This window comes from Rhinopithecus roxellana, chromosome 2, assembly GCF_007565055.1.
Source record: "Rhinopithecus roxellana isolate Shanxi Qingling chromosome 2, ASM756505v1, whole genome shotgun sequence".
NCBI lineage: Eukaryota > Metazoa > Chordata > Mammalia > Primates > Cercopithecidae > Rhinopithecus > Rhinopithecus roxellana.
In genome coordinates, this window is record NC_044550.1 from 107,204,479 (window position 1) to 107,221,531 (window position 17,053).

The 17,053-nt window shown below is 42.2% G+C and overlaps 1 protein-coding gene across 2 annotated transcripts in view; it reads left to right on the plus strand.

The window, feature by feature from the left end:
• FAT1 (FAT atypical cadherin 1) overlaps nt 1-17,053 on the plus strand; it is a 140,781-nt gene that overhangs the window by 94,339 nt on the left and 29,389 nt on the right. For both annotated transcript variants that reach the window (XM_030919690.1, XM_030919694.1), the window contains exons 7-11: nt 613-752; nt 5,151-5,426; nt 5,549-5,759; nt 11,037-15,104; nt 15,645-15,841. In XM_030919690.1, the coding sequence (XP_030775550.1) occupies nt 613-752; nt 5,151-5,426; nt 5,549-5,759; nt 11,037-15,104; nt 15,645-15,841 (4,892 nt within the window). The remainder of the gene's footprint in view (nt 1-612; nt 753-5,150; nt 5,427-5,548; nt 5,760-11,036; nt 15,105-15,644; nt 15,842-17,053) is intronic.

The window sequence follows — 17,053 nt, forward strand, 5'->3', positions numbered from 1 at the left end:
TGGATTTGAAAAGAGAGTTTTATCAAAAATACTTGGATAATATTAGTAGGATAGAAACTTCTGTTTCATTAGGCTTTGTGTTTGTCAAAAATGAGAAAACAATATTTTCAAATAGTTTATAGTAGCCAGGACTAATTGAAGTTAACTACCACTATTTTTTTTTTAGAGTTAACATTGATTTTTAATAGCTATTTTATTAGGCCAATTTGCTCAAAGTATCAGAAAGTTTTCTTAGTAAGTAAACTTTTAAATGGCCCAGTGATGGTTCGTATAACTACTAAGATACAGATTGAAGAGAAATTCAGAACCCCTGAAAAAGCCAATTGAAAGTAACTCATTGGCAGTATTAGCAATGTCTTTGTTTTCAGAGTTGCTTTCTTGGTTTCTTTCGTTGGGTTAGTTGCTTCCCGGATAATTAGGGTTCACTTTGCCATAACAAGCATTGTCTTTCTAATTGGCCACTCTTGTCTTTCAAAATGCTCCTCCTTGGAAACTCTTTGCTAGTATATTAGAAGTTTTTTTCAGTGCCATTAAGTATTAGAAAGCCACAAAATAAACTACAGAGTGTTATCCTGTGACTGTTTTTACTTTTCTTGTCCCAATTTAAACTAGGTGGCAACTACGACAGTCACTTCGATGTGGACAAGGGAACTGGAACCATCATTGTTGCCAAACCTCTTGATGCAGAACAGAAGTCAAACTACAACCTCACAGTCGAGGCCACAGATGGAACCACCACTCTCCTCACTCAGGTCAGTGAATTACTAATGATGCGGTTGTCAGAGGAGGATGGAGATAACATTCTGACTTGGGGGGGTCCACAGGAAATAGGAGCTGTGGATTCTGCCCTGTGAGGGTCTAAAATCAGAAGAGTGTGTGTGTTGGTATAGTTTACACACATGCACACTAAGAATTTTTATTTAGGGAAAGAAAATTCCATATCCCAATTTAGGTTTTGCATATAATTAAGCAGTTTTGAGAATTTTGAGAAAAGACTTCAAAAACAAAACCAGACCAATGTTATACCATCAAAATCTTGGAATTTTATACTCATTTTAAACTATATTAACGTAAAGCACGTCACTATTGAGAATGAATTGTTTAAATCAGTTTCAGTAAAACTGGATAAAGTGGTTATCTTCTAAATCACTTTTTTTTTGGATTCCTCCTGGCTATGTCAAATAATTAATAAAATTGTTCTAATCATTCCTTTAACACCTTTATTTGCTCCTATCTGATAATTGAGATGGCCAGATTATGGGGATTTCACACTGAAGTGTTAAAATCCTGTAAGTTAAATTTAAATTCTCTTCTTTCTTACCACTTTTCTTTGGGTTCTCATGTGGGCCGTTTGAAGTATACAGAAGGAATATTCCTAGAGAGAAGAATCATCGTGAGGTTTCAGGAGCAAGCAGAGTGTCATTCACTCATTTCTTTAGCAAGTATTTGTTGAATACTTGTTACATGCCAGGTACCATTCTGGAAGGTGAATAGTAGGAAACAATCTTGCTTTCTTGGAGCTTACACTAGGATGGCAGAAGCTAAAGGCGTATTTATAACCTACTGTGGCCTAAATGAAAAAGAAAGAAGTTAAATGTCAGAGAACAAGATGCTTCTGAGTTTCAGTTTTCTAGCATTAGATTATACTGTTTTAAATCCTAAGCGAGACACATCATCTGCTAAGTCATTGAGCTGCATTAAAAGATAAAAATTATCGTCTATGATGTCTTTTCGATTAATAAATGGGTAGATAATTTAAAGCCATTTACAAAAATATTTCTCTAAATGCTTGTGATTTTTAGTGTATATAAAATTGATATATGTATGCTGTATGCTTTTGGGGTCATTTTGAGATTGTCTTGTAAAAGTTCTAGTATGGTGTGAAAATTTCAATTTAGTTGGTAGCTGTTCTCATTCTAGAAAAAAGCAAAATCTATTGATATTCTCTCTTTAAACAGAAGCCCTTGTAAAATTTTAGAGCACAAAAATGAGAATAAAAACATCATAAATTATAATAAATCTAACAGGATAATTCTGAGAGAAGGATTTAAGGGGTATAACTGTAGACCAGTTCACAGAATCGACTACCCAGAAATCTAACAAAAGGAGCTTCATAAACAGTGGAGATGGCCCTCTTTGCCAAGCATTCTCATTACTAAAGGCAACACCTCTATGAATAATGAACAGTGCAACTCTTTCCCAATAATTGTATTTTTAATTCGTGCAGTTAAAAGTTTAGCATGAAGTATGATGTGTATGGACTAAAATTCCTATGAAACCCAGGAAAGAGAGTCTAGTTTTCTTTCTTGGGAACACAGAATATCTTAAATTTCATTGTTTCAGAAGTATAAAGATACTTCTGTAACTTATTTTGGGCCACTGTCATAGGCTCTAGATGCTATCCTAATCGCTGGCAGGGAAAGGCAGTCGGACTGTAGGAGAACGGTGAGCCCAGGTTGACCTGTTAAGGTGTGGGACAAAGGGAATGATTTGTGTTTAGATTATTTTTCCTCTTGAGCTGAGAACCTGGAAATACGAGTTTGGGCGGGAGCAGGTGGAGCGGGGCAGCAGCTGCCACCTGGAGAAGAGCACAGGACTCAGCTGGGCAGTGAGAAGCACCAGGATACAGCGGGGATGGATTGAAGAGCAGAGGAATTAGCTGGGCGGTGAGACGCTAGGATACCGCCGGGATGGATTGGGGCTTGGAAGTAACACTCAAAAATCAACAGAGCAGCCATTGTGTCTCCAGGTCAGGGGCAGCAGACGCCGATTTGAGAAGGTTTAGGTGAGCGTTGGTGGGTCAAGCAGGCAGCCTCCAGCAGAGGTGGGCGGCAGGATGGTGGGAGAATTGCCAGTGCCCTGCGGAAACGGAAACAGCTCTTCTCCCGGCTTTCCTGTCCTGCGTGTGCGGCTTAGGATGCTGACCGCTATTGATTCCAGTCACTTGGCTTTCTCTTGTATCTCCAGGTAACTTACCAAATCCAGTTACCTTTTTTTTTCTTTCATTCAAACAGCTTTGCTTTCGTATCTTCTTTCACTTTCTCTCGAGCATCAGCATCGTGGCCTGTGGAGCAGCTCGCTTGGTTGGAATCCCGGCTCCACCTCTTGTACTCCTTTCCACGGGCAAATAGCTGTAACTCTCTGTGCGTCCATGTTCTCACCTGGAAAGTGGGGGTGGTGGCAGTCATCCTCTTGGAGGTGTTAGGAAGGTTGATGAGATGACCCGCAGGGCGCCTGTTCTTCACTCTCTGAGAGCCTGTCACCCAGTAAGCACTCAGAAAACCATAGTTTTGTTGCACATCGGCTCGGGTTTGGGCTCTCGTCCCACCGACAGTTCACCTTCCAGTCGCCGTTCTTCATCCCTGCCGCTCATCTTGGAAGTGAGTTTCTTCTGACCAAAAGGAGCTGTGTGATCCTCCCACGTCAGTTCTGGAGTCCAGGCTTGCGTGTTTGATTCTGCCTTCTTCTTGCTCCTTTACTGTACCATCCCTGAGTTCCAAGTCCTCTCCAACCTCTAAAAGGCAGGATGTTCCATCCCACTGCTTGCCTTCATGTCTTTGACGCAGCCCTTCCTCATACTTACTCACCTGCCAACCAAAAATACATCCAAGACAGCGTTACCGCCCTCTTAAAAGAGCTTTCTGAACATCTCAGCCAGTCTCCAGACTCTTAAAAACTGACTTGATAGTATGTGAGACATGGCTAGGCTGTGCATGTGCAGAACATTGCCTGGTGAGCCTGGTAGCTCTATGAGGGCAGGGACTATTGCATGCTGATTTCACACCCACTGTGTTACGTAGACAAGCATTGGGCATGGAAATGCACGATCAGTGTGTTTCAATTGAATTTTGCTTTTACTTTCAGTTCCTTCTACTTAATAATAGTTGAGCTTGGAGCAGGATTAAACTTCTCTGCCCAGTACCCAATACATGGGAAAAATAATTTTTAAATGTATAGTGGAAATTAATATATAATCTAATTTATGGTAATTGCCTTTATAGTCATCCCTTCTGGATCATCATTGACCTGTAAAAGTGAGGCGTCTGTTTAAAGGTTTACACAGCTTTCACATGAAACTTTTCCATGGTTTGGTGGATGCATTTAGAATTCATACAAAATGTCATGTTATGTTTTATTTAACTAAAACATCCTTGATGTTTTGGTCTTCTATGAGAACACTGATGTAGCCCTCACAGAAGGCCTCTCTGTTCATGGCCTTCTCCATGTGGTTGACAGCTCTGCCTGGGAACTCTGGTCTCCTGTGCTGCTTGGACCAGCAGATCCCTTTGTTCTGTAGGCCCCTGTGAAGCACAGTTTTCTTCTTCATAAACTCTAAACCGTGTTTTGTAATTGGCAGTGATTTCTGCTGTGCCAAATCCATAGGTTTTTTCATTATGAAAATTAATCCTCTTACTGTCAAAGTTTTGTTTGTTTCTAATTTAGCTTAGTACCAAGTTTCTTAACATTTGCTTTTTTTCCTCCAAAGGTTTTTACTTTATGTAGACACAATTAAGAGAGTTTAGTTTTCAGTCTATTGACTAAAATTGCTTTTAGGGAGTAAATGTAGGTTTATGATTACAGAAATACGGTGATTTCTAAACACATTTCTTATTTTTTCTTTTTACATATTAAAAAAAACCTATGATCTAGGGCTTGGGATGTCAAAAATGAGAATGAGAAATTTAGATAGTGTAATCGTCTATCTTACACACCTCAGTAGATTGGTAGTTGCAGATTCCAATCTAATATAAGAAATTAGTCTTCTATAAATCCTGGTAAAGGAAATTGTTATCTGTACATGAGTAATCTACAGATACCTTCTCTGTGGAGGCATAAGAGAAGTTCTGCCCACATACAAAGACGTGGCAAGTGTGAAAAATATACACATTTTGTCTTCAGAATTAGTTAGTTACAAGAATTCAGAAAGGTCATCATTATCTTACTCATATTTAGATAAGTAATATACCAGTGAGAAATATTATAAGACATTTATGATTGTAGGTTTTCTATTGCCTTTCTCCTATTTGTATTTTATTTTGCCACAGTGTCATTCTTTCAATGTACTTGACTTTTATTCATGGTTCTTTAAGTATTAAAACATCATAATTGGACATATTATATTGTACGAGACATTTTGTCATCCATTACAGGTATTCATCAAAGTAATAGACACAAATGACCATCGTCCTCAGTTTTCTACATCGAAGTATGAAGTTGTTATTCCTGAAGATACGGCGCCAGAAACAGAAATTCTGCGCATCAGTGCCGTGGATCAGGATGAGAAAAACCGGCTGATCTACACTCTGCAGGGCAGTAGAGATCCACTGAGTCTCAAGAAATTTCGTCTTGATCCTGCAACCGGCTCTCTCTGTACTTCTGAGAAACTCGATCATGAAGCCGTGCACCAGCACACCCTCACGGTCATGGTAGGCGCTCTGCCCGCTCTCCTCCCACCATTTGGTCCTGAGGCCTTTGTGTGATTAACTGTGATTTCTAATGAGTTATAAGAAAAACACCAATGGGATTGATAATGTGTCGATTCTTTTAGGTACGAGATCAAGATGTGCCTGTAAAACGCAACTTTGCAAGGATTGTGGTCAACGTCAGCGACACGAATGACCATGCCCCGTGGTTCACCACTTCCTCCTACAAAGGGCGGGTGTATGAATCGGCGGCCGTCGGCTCAGTTGTGTTGCAGGTGACAGCTCTGGACAAGGACAAAGGGAGAAATGCTGAAGTGCTGTACTCGATTGAGTCAGGTATTTTTGGAGCATTCAGTGGCATTTTAAATTTGCAGTTGTTAAAAGTCTGTTTCTACTTTTCCAATATCAGTTCTGGGTATTGAAGCATTTCTGTGTATCTGCCACAATTGCTTAAATTGATCTCTAGATACAATTTTGCATATTAGGAGAAAGAGGATTTTTTGTTTTATTTTTTTATTTTTTTATTTTTTTTTTGAGACGGAGTCTCGCTCTGTCACCCAGGCTGGAGTGCAGTGGCCGGATCTCAGCTCACTCCAAGCTCCGCCTCCCGGGTTTACGCCATTCTCCTGCCTCAGCCTCCCAGGTAGCTGGGACTACAGGCACCGCCACCTCGCCCGGCTAGTTTTTTGTATTTTTTAGTAGAGACGGGGTTTCACCATGTTAGCCAGGATGGTCTCAATCTCCTGACCTTGTGATCCGCCCGTCTCGGCCTCCCAAAGTGCTGGGATTACAGGCTGGAGCCACCACGCCCGGCGGAGAAAGAGGATTTTTTTTATTTTTATTTTTTATTTTTTATTTTTTAACTTTTAGCCCATCAGACAGTTTGGGGAAGTTCTGGGGGATTCACAGTGTTAGCCCAGTTCAAGGCTCTGAGAAGCCCCACAGTATAGGAAACTTTGTTTGACCAATTCAGTATTTCTGAAATTACTTTAACCACACTTTCTTCTATAATATTGGTTAAACACACTTAGGAAGATACTTGCCTGGTAATTTAGCGTTTTACTTTTTTGTCAGAGAGTATTTTCTCTTCAGCAGAGCAGGAAGCGCCATATCAGTGCTGACTCATCTTATTGTAATTGACTCAAACCTCAGGAAGAGGTGCCTGCCCCTCCCTCCCCTTCCACAGTTACCTGGATTTTTGCCCCTTGCCTTTAACAGGTGAATTTCCCTCATGCAACTGGGTTGAGTACTAGACCCCAGAGCTGGGGCCTGCTGGGGTGGGGCTTGAGGCAGCAAGGGCAGAAAAAAAAACGTCTGGAGCTGTGGGCCTGGACGGTTCCGGGACCCAGAGGCCAAGAGATCCAGAGTCGGTTTATCCAGGGGGATCACCAGGAAGCAATCCTGGCATAGCAGGTTGTTTTTGGTCTGTTTTCTGCTACCATTCCCTCATTCATTCATTCATTCATTCATTCATTCCGTGGGCTGATGAAGCTCACTTTATGTGCCAGGTGCTGTGTTGGGAGCATTCATCCTTGGGCATGGTAGGTAAGGGGTTGCCATTGGGTCCACAATGCGTGTCGTGTAAAAGTTCCACCCCAGTGGAAACGGTTCTGTACAGTCAGAGGTCACATTGCTTTAGGACTTCCTGCTCATGCCAGATCCTCTGAAAGTGATGAAATGTTGAGAAGACAGTTGACAGTTTTCCGTTTTCTTCAGCGCCATGGTTAGTACGAGAAATATGGTCCCTTTCAGTCTTCTTTGTAATGAGTTTAGAGAATTAAAATCTTCCATTAAACTTGTGTTTTTTTTTTCCTAAGTCTGTAGCTCTGCATACTTAGAAATTGTCTCTCCCGGGCATTAGACTTGTTACAGGTACAGATTATAGATCAGGTCATCAAAACTGGGGGAAATGGAGAGTAACTTTAAAAAACTTACTCATGTGTTCTAAGTGGTTAAACTATGTTTATTTAACATACTTGAAATTTCATTTGTTTCCCTTAAAACAACCAAATTGAGTTCATTAGTCACAAATAAGATCGCATACACTGCCTGTGACTGCGGTGTTAAAATATAGTGTAATTAGTGCCTTGAATAAAGATGAAGTTTTTTTTCCACTGGTTCAGAAATTTGCAGTTAGAAAAACAGTGCATTCCATTTGTGCATGCCTGAGTACTTCAATAAAGTAATTCTGCCATAGACAAACTGACTGGGTTTATGTAGGAGAAAACGTTAAACTTCCCCTTAGCTTTCACCGAATTTTCAACAACTGGGTGGTTAAAATGTGATTGTTGGTGTCTGAGTAAAAGCATGTGCATTCTTTGAATGCTTCTAATGACTGATAGGGTTAGGAATCTGGTATTCTGAGAATGGAAGTCCCTCCTCAATGAATAGATAATACCAGTGGCCTCTTCTGGCATAGAATTAGGGCTTTTAAGAAGCTATTTTTATAGTTTTGGTAATATAAAAATTATGCTCAGCAGTTACTTTGTAGGAGACCACTGCCATTAACATGCAGCAGAGTTTTGTGTAGGGTGTGTGGGCGTATGCTGGGGAGGGAGGAGGTGGACATCTGTTGGAATAGTACAAACTATAAAATGTTCATACAAATGCCTTTCATTTAAGTTTATTCATATTTACCTGCTTCTCATTTGTGTCAGATTACATTTAAAGTTCAAAAAGACTAGTTATAAATTCAGTACATAGCACTGCATCTTTAACTAGCAGTGATTAATTGAGTAAAAGGTTTGGTCTGATTAGGAGTCTTCAGGGAAAAAGGAATTAATCAGGAGATATTTTCAGTAACATTGAGTTATATGCTAGAGACATGGCAGTGCCATACTCTGGTCTGTGTGGTGTTTTATTCTTACGTCTTTTTTAAGAAGTAGATTATTGGAGCACTACTTCTAAACCATTTTAATACCTGGAAACAGAAGACACTCCATAAGTAAATATGCTTATTGATTAGAATTGGTTTTCTTCGCCAAACTTAAGTTCAATATAGTTGCCTCTAGAGTCAACAGAGGGTGCCACTCTGCCAGTCAGTGGGCCCCAGATGAACATCCAGAGTGTGTCCACAGGGGAAGAAACAGACTCCCCTTCACAGTTCTGTGTAATACACTTAATAGCTTAAGAGCAAAAATTAGCCTATTTGTCTAGTTAATTGCCCTGTTCCCATACAGGGAACAATTGAAAGTTGTTTAAAAATCACTCATATTGTAGCTAAAGTCAGTGTATAAACCCCCAGCCTCGTACAGACCTTTTCTGCCACCTTAGGAAGTCGTTGACCACCACCTGTGCACCTCAGCGCCTCTGAATGTACCTGTTGTTAGGCCAGGCAGGGGCACTTCCTGCCCCTCAGCAGCCCTCATTGTTTCTTCATGTAAACATGATGCTGCTTTCCCGTCTGCAAATCTGATGACTTCTGCCTTAATCTGTATGTATGTGGGATCCATCTATCACATGACGAGCGGGGTTCCTGTTTCACCTTGTTATCAGCAACATGCTCCAAGCTATGTTCATCAGAGTCACGATGCCCCAGATAATAAAGGATGTTTCTGAACCTTGCATGGCCGATAAAGAGCAAGGTTGTGATCCATGCTGCAAAGAAAACACAGGGCGATGAGACAGAAACAGTAAGAATATAGGAGAGGATGCATCAAACACTGGGGCTCTGAGATGAGTGTGCTCTCCTGATTGAGGACAAAGAGAATGCCCGCTTGGCTGGAGGGCAGGGAGCAAGTTTTGCAGAAAGCGGTGTGTTCTAGCATCACCAGCCTCCTCCACAGCAGAGAGTCTGTTCATTCCTCCACTCGAGGCCTTGCGTATTTGAAGCTTCATTGGCAAGATAAGATTATCCTGTACAAAGTAAGAGAGAAATGGATATAGAAGAATGAATATAAAATATGGTAGGTCAGCTGGTGAGTACAGACATAGGGAAGTCTGAGGGGTGGGGATGAAGAGTCACCATGGTTGCCCCAGTCTCCTGTGTTAGGCCAGGCAATCAGTCACAATTTTAGACAGTGAGGATGATGTACAGGTGGGATGAGAAAAGGATCGTGGAGTTCTGACGACAGCTGAAAATGCAATCAGGAAGGACCTGGGATCACTGACTCATAAATACAGACAGGCCGGAAATTAGTGTCTCAACAGCCTGGCAGAGGCAGCAGGACCCAGTCCTCGGCCAGGGTTCAGCTCAGAGCATCAGGACCTAAAGAAAGCCTGGGCCTCCGCCCTGTTGCAGACTGAGGCACTGCCTTGGGGCCTGGATGCAGAGCCGGTAAGACTTAATGAAAGCCAGGCTGGATCTGCTCTCCAAAAAATGGCCATGGGTTTTTGGAAAATGTATTAAAGGAAGGAAATAAAGACTGTAGAGGAAGTGTTTACTGTTAATGATGTGGAGAAAGAAGTGCTTGGTTAATCCCCTGGTTTGCAGCTCACACTAAGTAGTTCTGGTCTGTGAAATGCCCCACTCATGGCAAACCTAGAGCAAGAGTTTGAGAAAGCAGTTAAGTGGCAAGTGAGCTTTGTTTTGGGTAAGTGTAATAGTTCATTTGGGGAAAATAAATTCTGTGCTGTGACGAGGATGGTGAATTCTGGAGGCTTGTTTATGAAACAGAAAAAGGATGGAGGGCTTGTGGATGGATTAAACCTGAGAGCCTGCAATGCTGCCCTGATTTATCCAAAAGGGCTGTAGAGAACTGCTCATCTCTTTGAAGATTCAGTCAATGATATGAAATTACAGAATATTCTGGAGCTGTGGTTGCAGCTAAAGATACATGTAGTATAGCCTGAAAAGGTCCAAAGAGAAGGAGGTGAGACACGATCTTCGAGCAGCCTCTCAGCTGCAGCACTGCTGACATTTGGAACCACATAGTTTTTGTTGTGCAGGGCTGCCCTGTGTGGTATAGGGTGCTTAACAACATCCCTGGTCTCCACCCACAAGACGCTGGGAGCACCCTCTTCCGACCAGTAGTGACAGCCAAAAATGTCTGCAGGCATTACCAGATGTCTCCTTGGGAGCAGAATCGCCCCCAGTGGAAGATCACTGACCTAGACGATAAGTTGACCTGAAAAAGATAAGAAGGGAATATTGTTGCAGTCTTCAAAACCTATAAAGTGGGACAGGTTACACACATCTATCCATGGACAATTGTCTCTCGAAGCTTGATGTCAATTTCTTACTGAATCGAAATCTTTTGTAATGAATACACATCTTACGAATTCTTAAGTCATAACCGTTGAAAATACAAATGTGGTCCAGGAGTGTTTTGAGGGACTCTTGGAAAAGGACTTACTCAACTGCTTTGTGAAAGGATAACCTTGTCTTCCCACCACACATTCCCAGTGCAGCCCAGAGAGGGAGTTTTGGCTTTAAGCGCAGAGGGCTGTTTCTTCTGTCTTTTGTTTTTCATCATTTATGGTCAAAATTCTGTAAAGTATTAGGTGGATAAAAATAAAACAAGTTGAATGTTCCATTTCAATGTTGACGTCCCTGAGTTTCTGCTTAATTTCAGAATATAATTTTTGAGGATACCTTTGTTTCTGTTTCTCTAACTACTACTTCTGTTGCTCCTTGTATTTTTATCTAACATGTATTTTTTCCTCTCCTTCCAGGAAACATTGGAAATTCTTTTATGATTGATCCTGTCTTGGGCTCTATTAAAACTGCCAAAGAATTAGATCGAAGTAACCAAGTGGAGTATGATTTAATAGTAAAAGCTACAGATAAGGGCAGTCCACCAATGAGTGAAGTAACTTCTGTGCATATCTTCGTCACAGTTGCTGACAACGCCCCTCCGAAGTTTACATCCAAAGACTATTCTGTTGAAATCAGTGAAACTGTCAGCATTGGGAGTTTTGTTGGGATGGTTACAGCCCATAGTCAGTCATCAGTGGTGTATGAAATAAAAGATGGAAATCTAGGTGATGCTTTTGATATTAATCCACATTCTGGAAGTATCATCACTCAGAAAGCCCTGGACTTTGAAACTTTGCCCGTGTACACATTGATAATACAAGGAACGAACATGGCTGGTTTGTCCACTAATACAACGGTTTCAGTTCAGCTGCAGGATGAGAATGACAACTCGCCAGTTTTTACGCAGGCAGAATATACAGGACTCATTAGTGAGTCAGCCTCAATTAACAGTGTGGTCCTCACAGACAGGAATGTCCCTCTGGTGATTCGAGCAGCTGATGCTGATAAAGACTCCAATGCTTTGCTTGTTTACCACATTGTTGAACCATCTGTACACAAATATTTTGCTATTGATTCTAGCACTGGTGCTATTCATACAGTCCTCAGTCTGGACTACGAGGAAACAGGCATTTTTCACTTCACCGTACAAGTGCATGACATGGGAACCCCACGTTTATTTGCTGAGTATGCAGCTAATGTAACAATACATGTAATTGACATTAATGACTGCCCTCCCGTGTTCGCCAAGCCATTGTATGAAGCATCTCTTTTGTTGCCAACATACAAAGGAGTAAAAGTCATCACAGTAAATGCCACAGATGCCGATTCAAGTGCATTCTCACAGTTGATTTACTCCATCACCGAAGGCAACATCGGGGAGAAGTTTTCTGTGGACTACAAGACTGGTGCTCTAACTGTCCAAAACACAACTCAGTTAAGAAGCCGCTACGAGCTCACCGTTAGAGCTTCCGACGGCAGGTTTGCTGGCCTTACCTCTGTCAAAATTAATGTGAAAGAAAGCAAAGAAAGTCACCTAAAGTTTACCCAGGATGTCTACTCTGCAGTAGTGAAAGAAAATTCCACTGAGGCCAAAACGTTAGCTGTCATCACTGCCATTGGGAATCCAATCAATGAGCCTTTGTTTTATCACATCCTCAACCCAGATCGCAGGTTTAAAATAAGCCGCACTTCAGGAGTACTGTCAACCACTGGTATACCCTTCGATCGTGAACAGCAGGAGGCGTTTGATGTGGTTGTGGAAGTGACAGAAGAACATAAGCCTTCCGCAGTGGCCCACGTTGTCGTGAAGGTCATTGTAGAAGACCAAAATGATAATGCACCAGTGTTTGTCAACCTTCCCTACTACGCCGTTGTTAAAGTGGACACTGAGGTGGGCCACGTCATTCGCTATGTCACTGCTGTAGACAGAGACAGTGGCAGAAACGGGGAAGTGCATTACTACCTTAAGGAACATCATGAATACTTTCAAATTGGACCCTTGGGTGAAATTTCACTGAAAAAGCAATTCGAACTTGACACCTTAAATAAAGAATATCTTGTTACAGTGGTTGCCAAAGATGGAGGGAACCCGGCGTTTTCAGCGGAAGTTATAGTTCCGATCACTGTCATGAATAAAGCCATGCCTGTGTTTGAAAAACCTTTCTACAGTGCAGAGATTGCAGAGAATGTCCAGGTGCACAGCCCTGTGGTCCACGTACAGGCTAACAGCCCGGAAGGCTTGAAAGTGTTCTACAGCATCACAGACGGAGACCCTTTCAGCCAGTTCACTATTAACTTCAATACTGGAGTTATCAACGTCATAGCTCCTCTGGACTTTGAGGCCCACCCGGCATATAAACTGAGCATACGCGCAACTGACTCCTTGACGGGCGCTCATGCTGAAGTATTTGTGGACATCATAGTAGAGGACATCAATGATAACCCTCCTGTGTTTGCTCAGCAGTCTTACGCAGCAACCCTGTCTGAGGCATCTGTAATTGGAACATCTGTTGTTCAAGTTAGAGCCACAGATTCTGATTCAGAACCCAATAGAGGAATCTCATACCAGCTGTTTGGGAATCTCAGCAAGAGTCATGATCATTTTCATGTGGACAGCAGCACAGGCCTCATTTCACTGCTCAGAACTCTGGATTACGAGCAGTCCCAGCGGCACACGATTTTTGTGAGGGCTGTTGACGGTGGTATGCCGCCGCTGAGCAGTGATGTGATTGTCACGGTGGACGTTACCGACCTCAACGATAACCCACCACTCTTTGAACAACAGATTTACGAAGCCAGAATTAGCGAGCACGCTCCTCATGGGCATTTCGTGACCTGTGTAAAAGCCTATGATGCAGACAGTTCGGACATCGACAAGTTGCAGTATTCCATTCTGTCCGGCAATGATCATAAACATTTTGTCATTGATAGTGCAACAGGAATTATCACCCTCTCAAACCTTCGCTGGCACACCTTGAAGCCATTTTACAGTCTTAACCTGTCCGTTTCCGATGGCGTTTTTAGAAGTTCCACCCAGGTTCATGTGACTGTCATTGGAGGCAATTTGCACAGCCCTGCTTTTCTTCAGAACGAATATGAAGTGGAACTAGCTGAAAACGCTCCCCTACATACCCTGGTGATGGAGGTGAAAACGACGGATGGGGATTCTGGTATTTATGGTCACGTCACTTACCATATTGTAAATGACTTTGCCAAAGACAGATTTTACATCAATGAGAGAGGACAGATATTTACTTTGGAAAAACTTGATCGAGAAACCCCAGCGGAGAAAGTGATCTCAGTCCGTTTAATGGCTAAGGATGCTGGAGGCAAAGTTTCTTTCTGCACTGTGAACGTCATCCTCACGGATGACAATGACAATGCACCACAATTTCGGGCGACCAAATACGAAGTGAATATCGGATCCAGTGCTGCTAAAGGGACTTCAGTCATTAAAGTTCTCGCGAGTGACGCCGATGAGGGCTCCAATGCCGATGTCACCTATGCCATTGAAGCAGACTCTGAAAGCATAAAAGAGAATTTGGAAATTAACAAACTGTCCGGCGTAATCACTACAAAGGAGAGCCTCATCGGCTTGGAAAATGAGTTCTTCACTTTCTTTATTAGAGCTGTGGATAATGGGTCTCCGTCAAAAGAATCTGTTGTTCCCGTCTATGTCAAAATCCTTCCACCAGAAATGCAGCTTCCAAAATTTTCAGAACCTTTCTATACCTATACAGTGTCGGAGGACGTGCCTATTGGAACAGAAGTAGACCTCATCCGAGCGGAACATAGTGGGACTGTTCTTTACAGCCTGGTCAAAGGGAATACCCCAGAAAGCAATAGGGATGAGTCCTTTGTGATTGACAGACAGAGCGGGAGGCTGAAGCTGGAGAAGAGTCTTGATCATGAGACAACTAAGTGGTATCAGTTTTCCATACTGGCCAGGTGCACTCAAGATGACCATGAGATGGTGGCTTTTGTAGACGTTAGTATCCAAGTGAAAGATGCAAATGACAACAGCCCCGTCTTTGAATCCAGTCCGTATGAGGCATTCATTGTTGAAAACCTGCCAGGGGGAAGTAGAGTCATTCAGGTCAGGGCATCTGATGCTGACTCAGGAACCAACAGCCAAGTTCTGTATAGCCTGGATCAGTCACAAAGTGTGGAAGTCATTGAATCCTTTGCCGTTAACATGGAAACAGGCTGGATTACAACCTTAAAGGCACTTGACCATGAAGAGAGAGACAATTACCAGATTAAAGTGGTTGCATCAGATCACGGTGAAAAGATCCAGCTGTCCTCCACAGCCATTGTGGATGTCACCGTCACCGATGTCAACGATAGTCCACCACGCTTCACGGCCGAGATCTATAAAGGGACTGTGAGTGAGGATGACCCCCCAGGCGGCGTGATTGCTATCTTAAGTACCACAGATGCCGATTCTGAAGAGATCAACAGACAAGTTACATATTTCATAACGGGTAAAAACATTTCAAACAGTTTAATTTAAAATGATTTTTAGAAGCATAAACTATAAGATATGTATTATATGGAAATTGAGGGCTTAAGGGATGATTTTAGTTAAATATCTAAAATAATAAGTAGAAATAACATCTGTTGAGCCTCATTTCAAGCTTGTTACCTGAGCAAAGCTACCAGTTGTTTCATTAGACTGTTTTTGATTTTTGTGACTCATTCTTTCGAACCTTATACTTAGTGCATTATAAATATATTATCATTAAAAAATCTATAGTTTTAATGCAAGCTAAATTATTAGTAGTCTTAATGCTATGTTTATACATTTTAATGCTGCCCTTTTTTTGTAAATTTTTTTGTAAATTAGTTTTTTTACAAAAAATTTTTTTTGTAGAAACTAATAGATGCCAAATTAATTTTTTAATAATTCTTTTAAATGGTAACATTTATTTACCGTTAAATAAACAGTACAGTTTATTTTTGCTGTTACTTATTTTTATCCTTTCAACAAATTTGACTATCATCTTCCTCCATTGATTTAATAGGAGGGGATCCTTTGGGACAGTTTGCTGTTGAAAATATACAGAATGAATGGAAGGTATATGTGAAGAAACCTCTAGACAGGGAAAAAAGGGACAATTACCTTCTTACTATCACAGCAAGTGATGGCACCTTCTCATCAAAAGCTATAGTTGAAGTGAAAGTTCTTGATGCAAATGACAACAGTCCAGTTTGTGAAAAGGTAAGCAACTCTTCCCTTGCATTTGTGTTATGAATTTAAATTTCTTAATGACCATCATTTGGCACTGCAGTGTAATTCACATGTGTTTTATGATTGCTTACTGATTAAGCAGAGGTGTTAAATGGGGTAAGACTTGGAAAAGCTTCAGAACTATTTGCAGGAATGCTAAATAAATCAGAAACCTCATTCTAAATAATTCAATTATGGACAGGACTACAGTTGTGTCTAACACTGAAAATGCTCTGTGAACTTTTCATGAGGGGATTCTCTTAATATGGGGATACAGCTATTTTGGGGGAAGGATCTGACCGGAAACAAAGTGCCGATGTGCCGTGGGACACTGTTGTGGGGACGTCTGCTCATCTGCATGCTAGAGAATCTCAGAGGTGGACAGCGTGCTTCCTGCATCTGCAGGACTCACCATTCAATGAGAACTAAAAGTAGACATAGGCAGAGCTGCTCCCTCCAAGGTTAGGTGAGGGCCATGTGGCTCGAGCAGGGGTGGTCCCTGGGGCCAGAGGGTGAGAAGGGCTGGCTCAACCTCGGGGGGCGGTAACTGGGTCATCAGGAGTGGGTGGGGAGGGGCCATGACGTGTGAGGAGGGATTGTGGAATAGCCACCAAGTTTTCCAGAAGTGGGAATCTGCACTGAGAGTCTTGGAAAAGGGTGAACTGGATTACCATGGGTGGTGGCGGTCGTTCCAGGAGATTTGAACTCTATCCTAGAGAAAATAGGGACTTTGGAGCCTATTGTATCGGTAAGGTAGAGATACTATGAGACGAATTCCTTAAGATGCTTAGTTTGGGCCGGGCACAGTGGCTCACGCCTGTAATCCCAGCACTTTGGGAGGCCAAGGCAGGCAGATCACAAGGTCAGGAGATCGAGACCATCCTGACTAACACTGGGAAACCCCATCTTTACTAAAAATACAAAAAATTAGCCGGGCGTGGTGGTGGGCGCCTGTAGTCCCAGCTACTGGGGAGGCTGAGGCAGGAGAATGGCGCGAACCTGGGAGGCGGAGCTTACAGTGAGCCAAGATCGCGCCACTGCACTGCAGCGTGGGCGACAGAGCAAGACTCCTTCTCAAAAAAAACAAAAAAAAAAAGCTTAGTTTGGAAGCGTCGTGCCCATTATTTAGACAGGGAGGAGTGGATGCAAGGGGGCCCTGGAAAGCAGAGGTGGGGAAGGAGTGAAAGGACCAAAGCCACTACC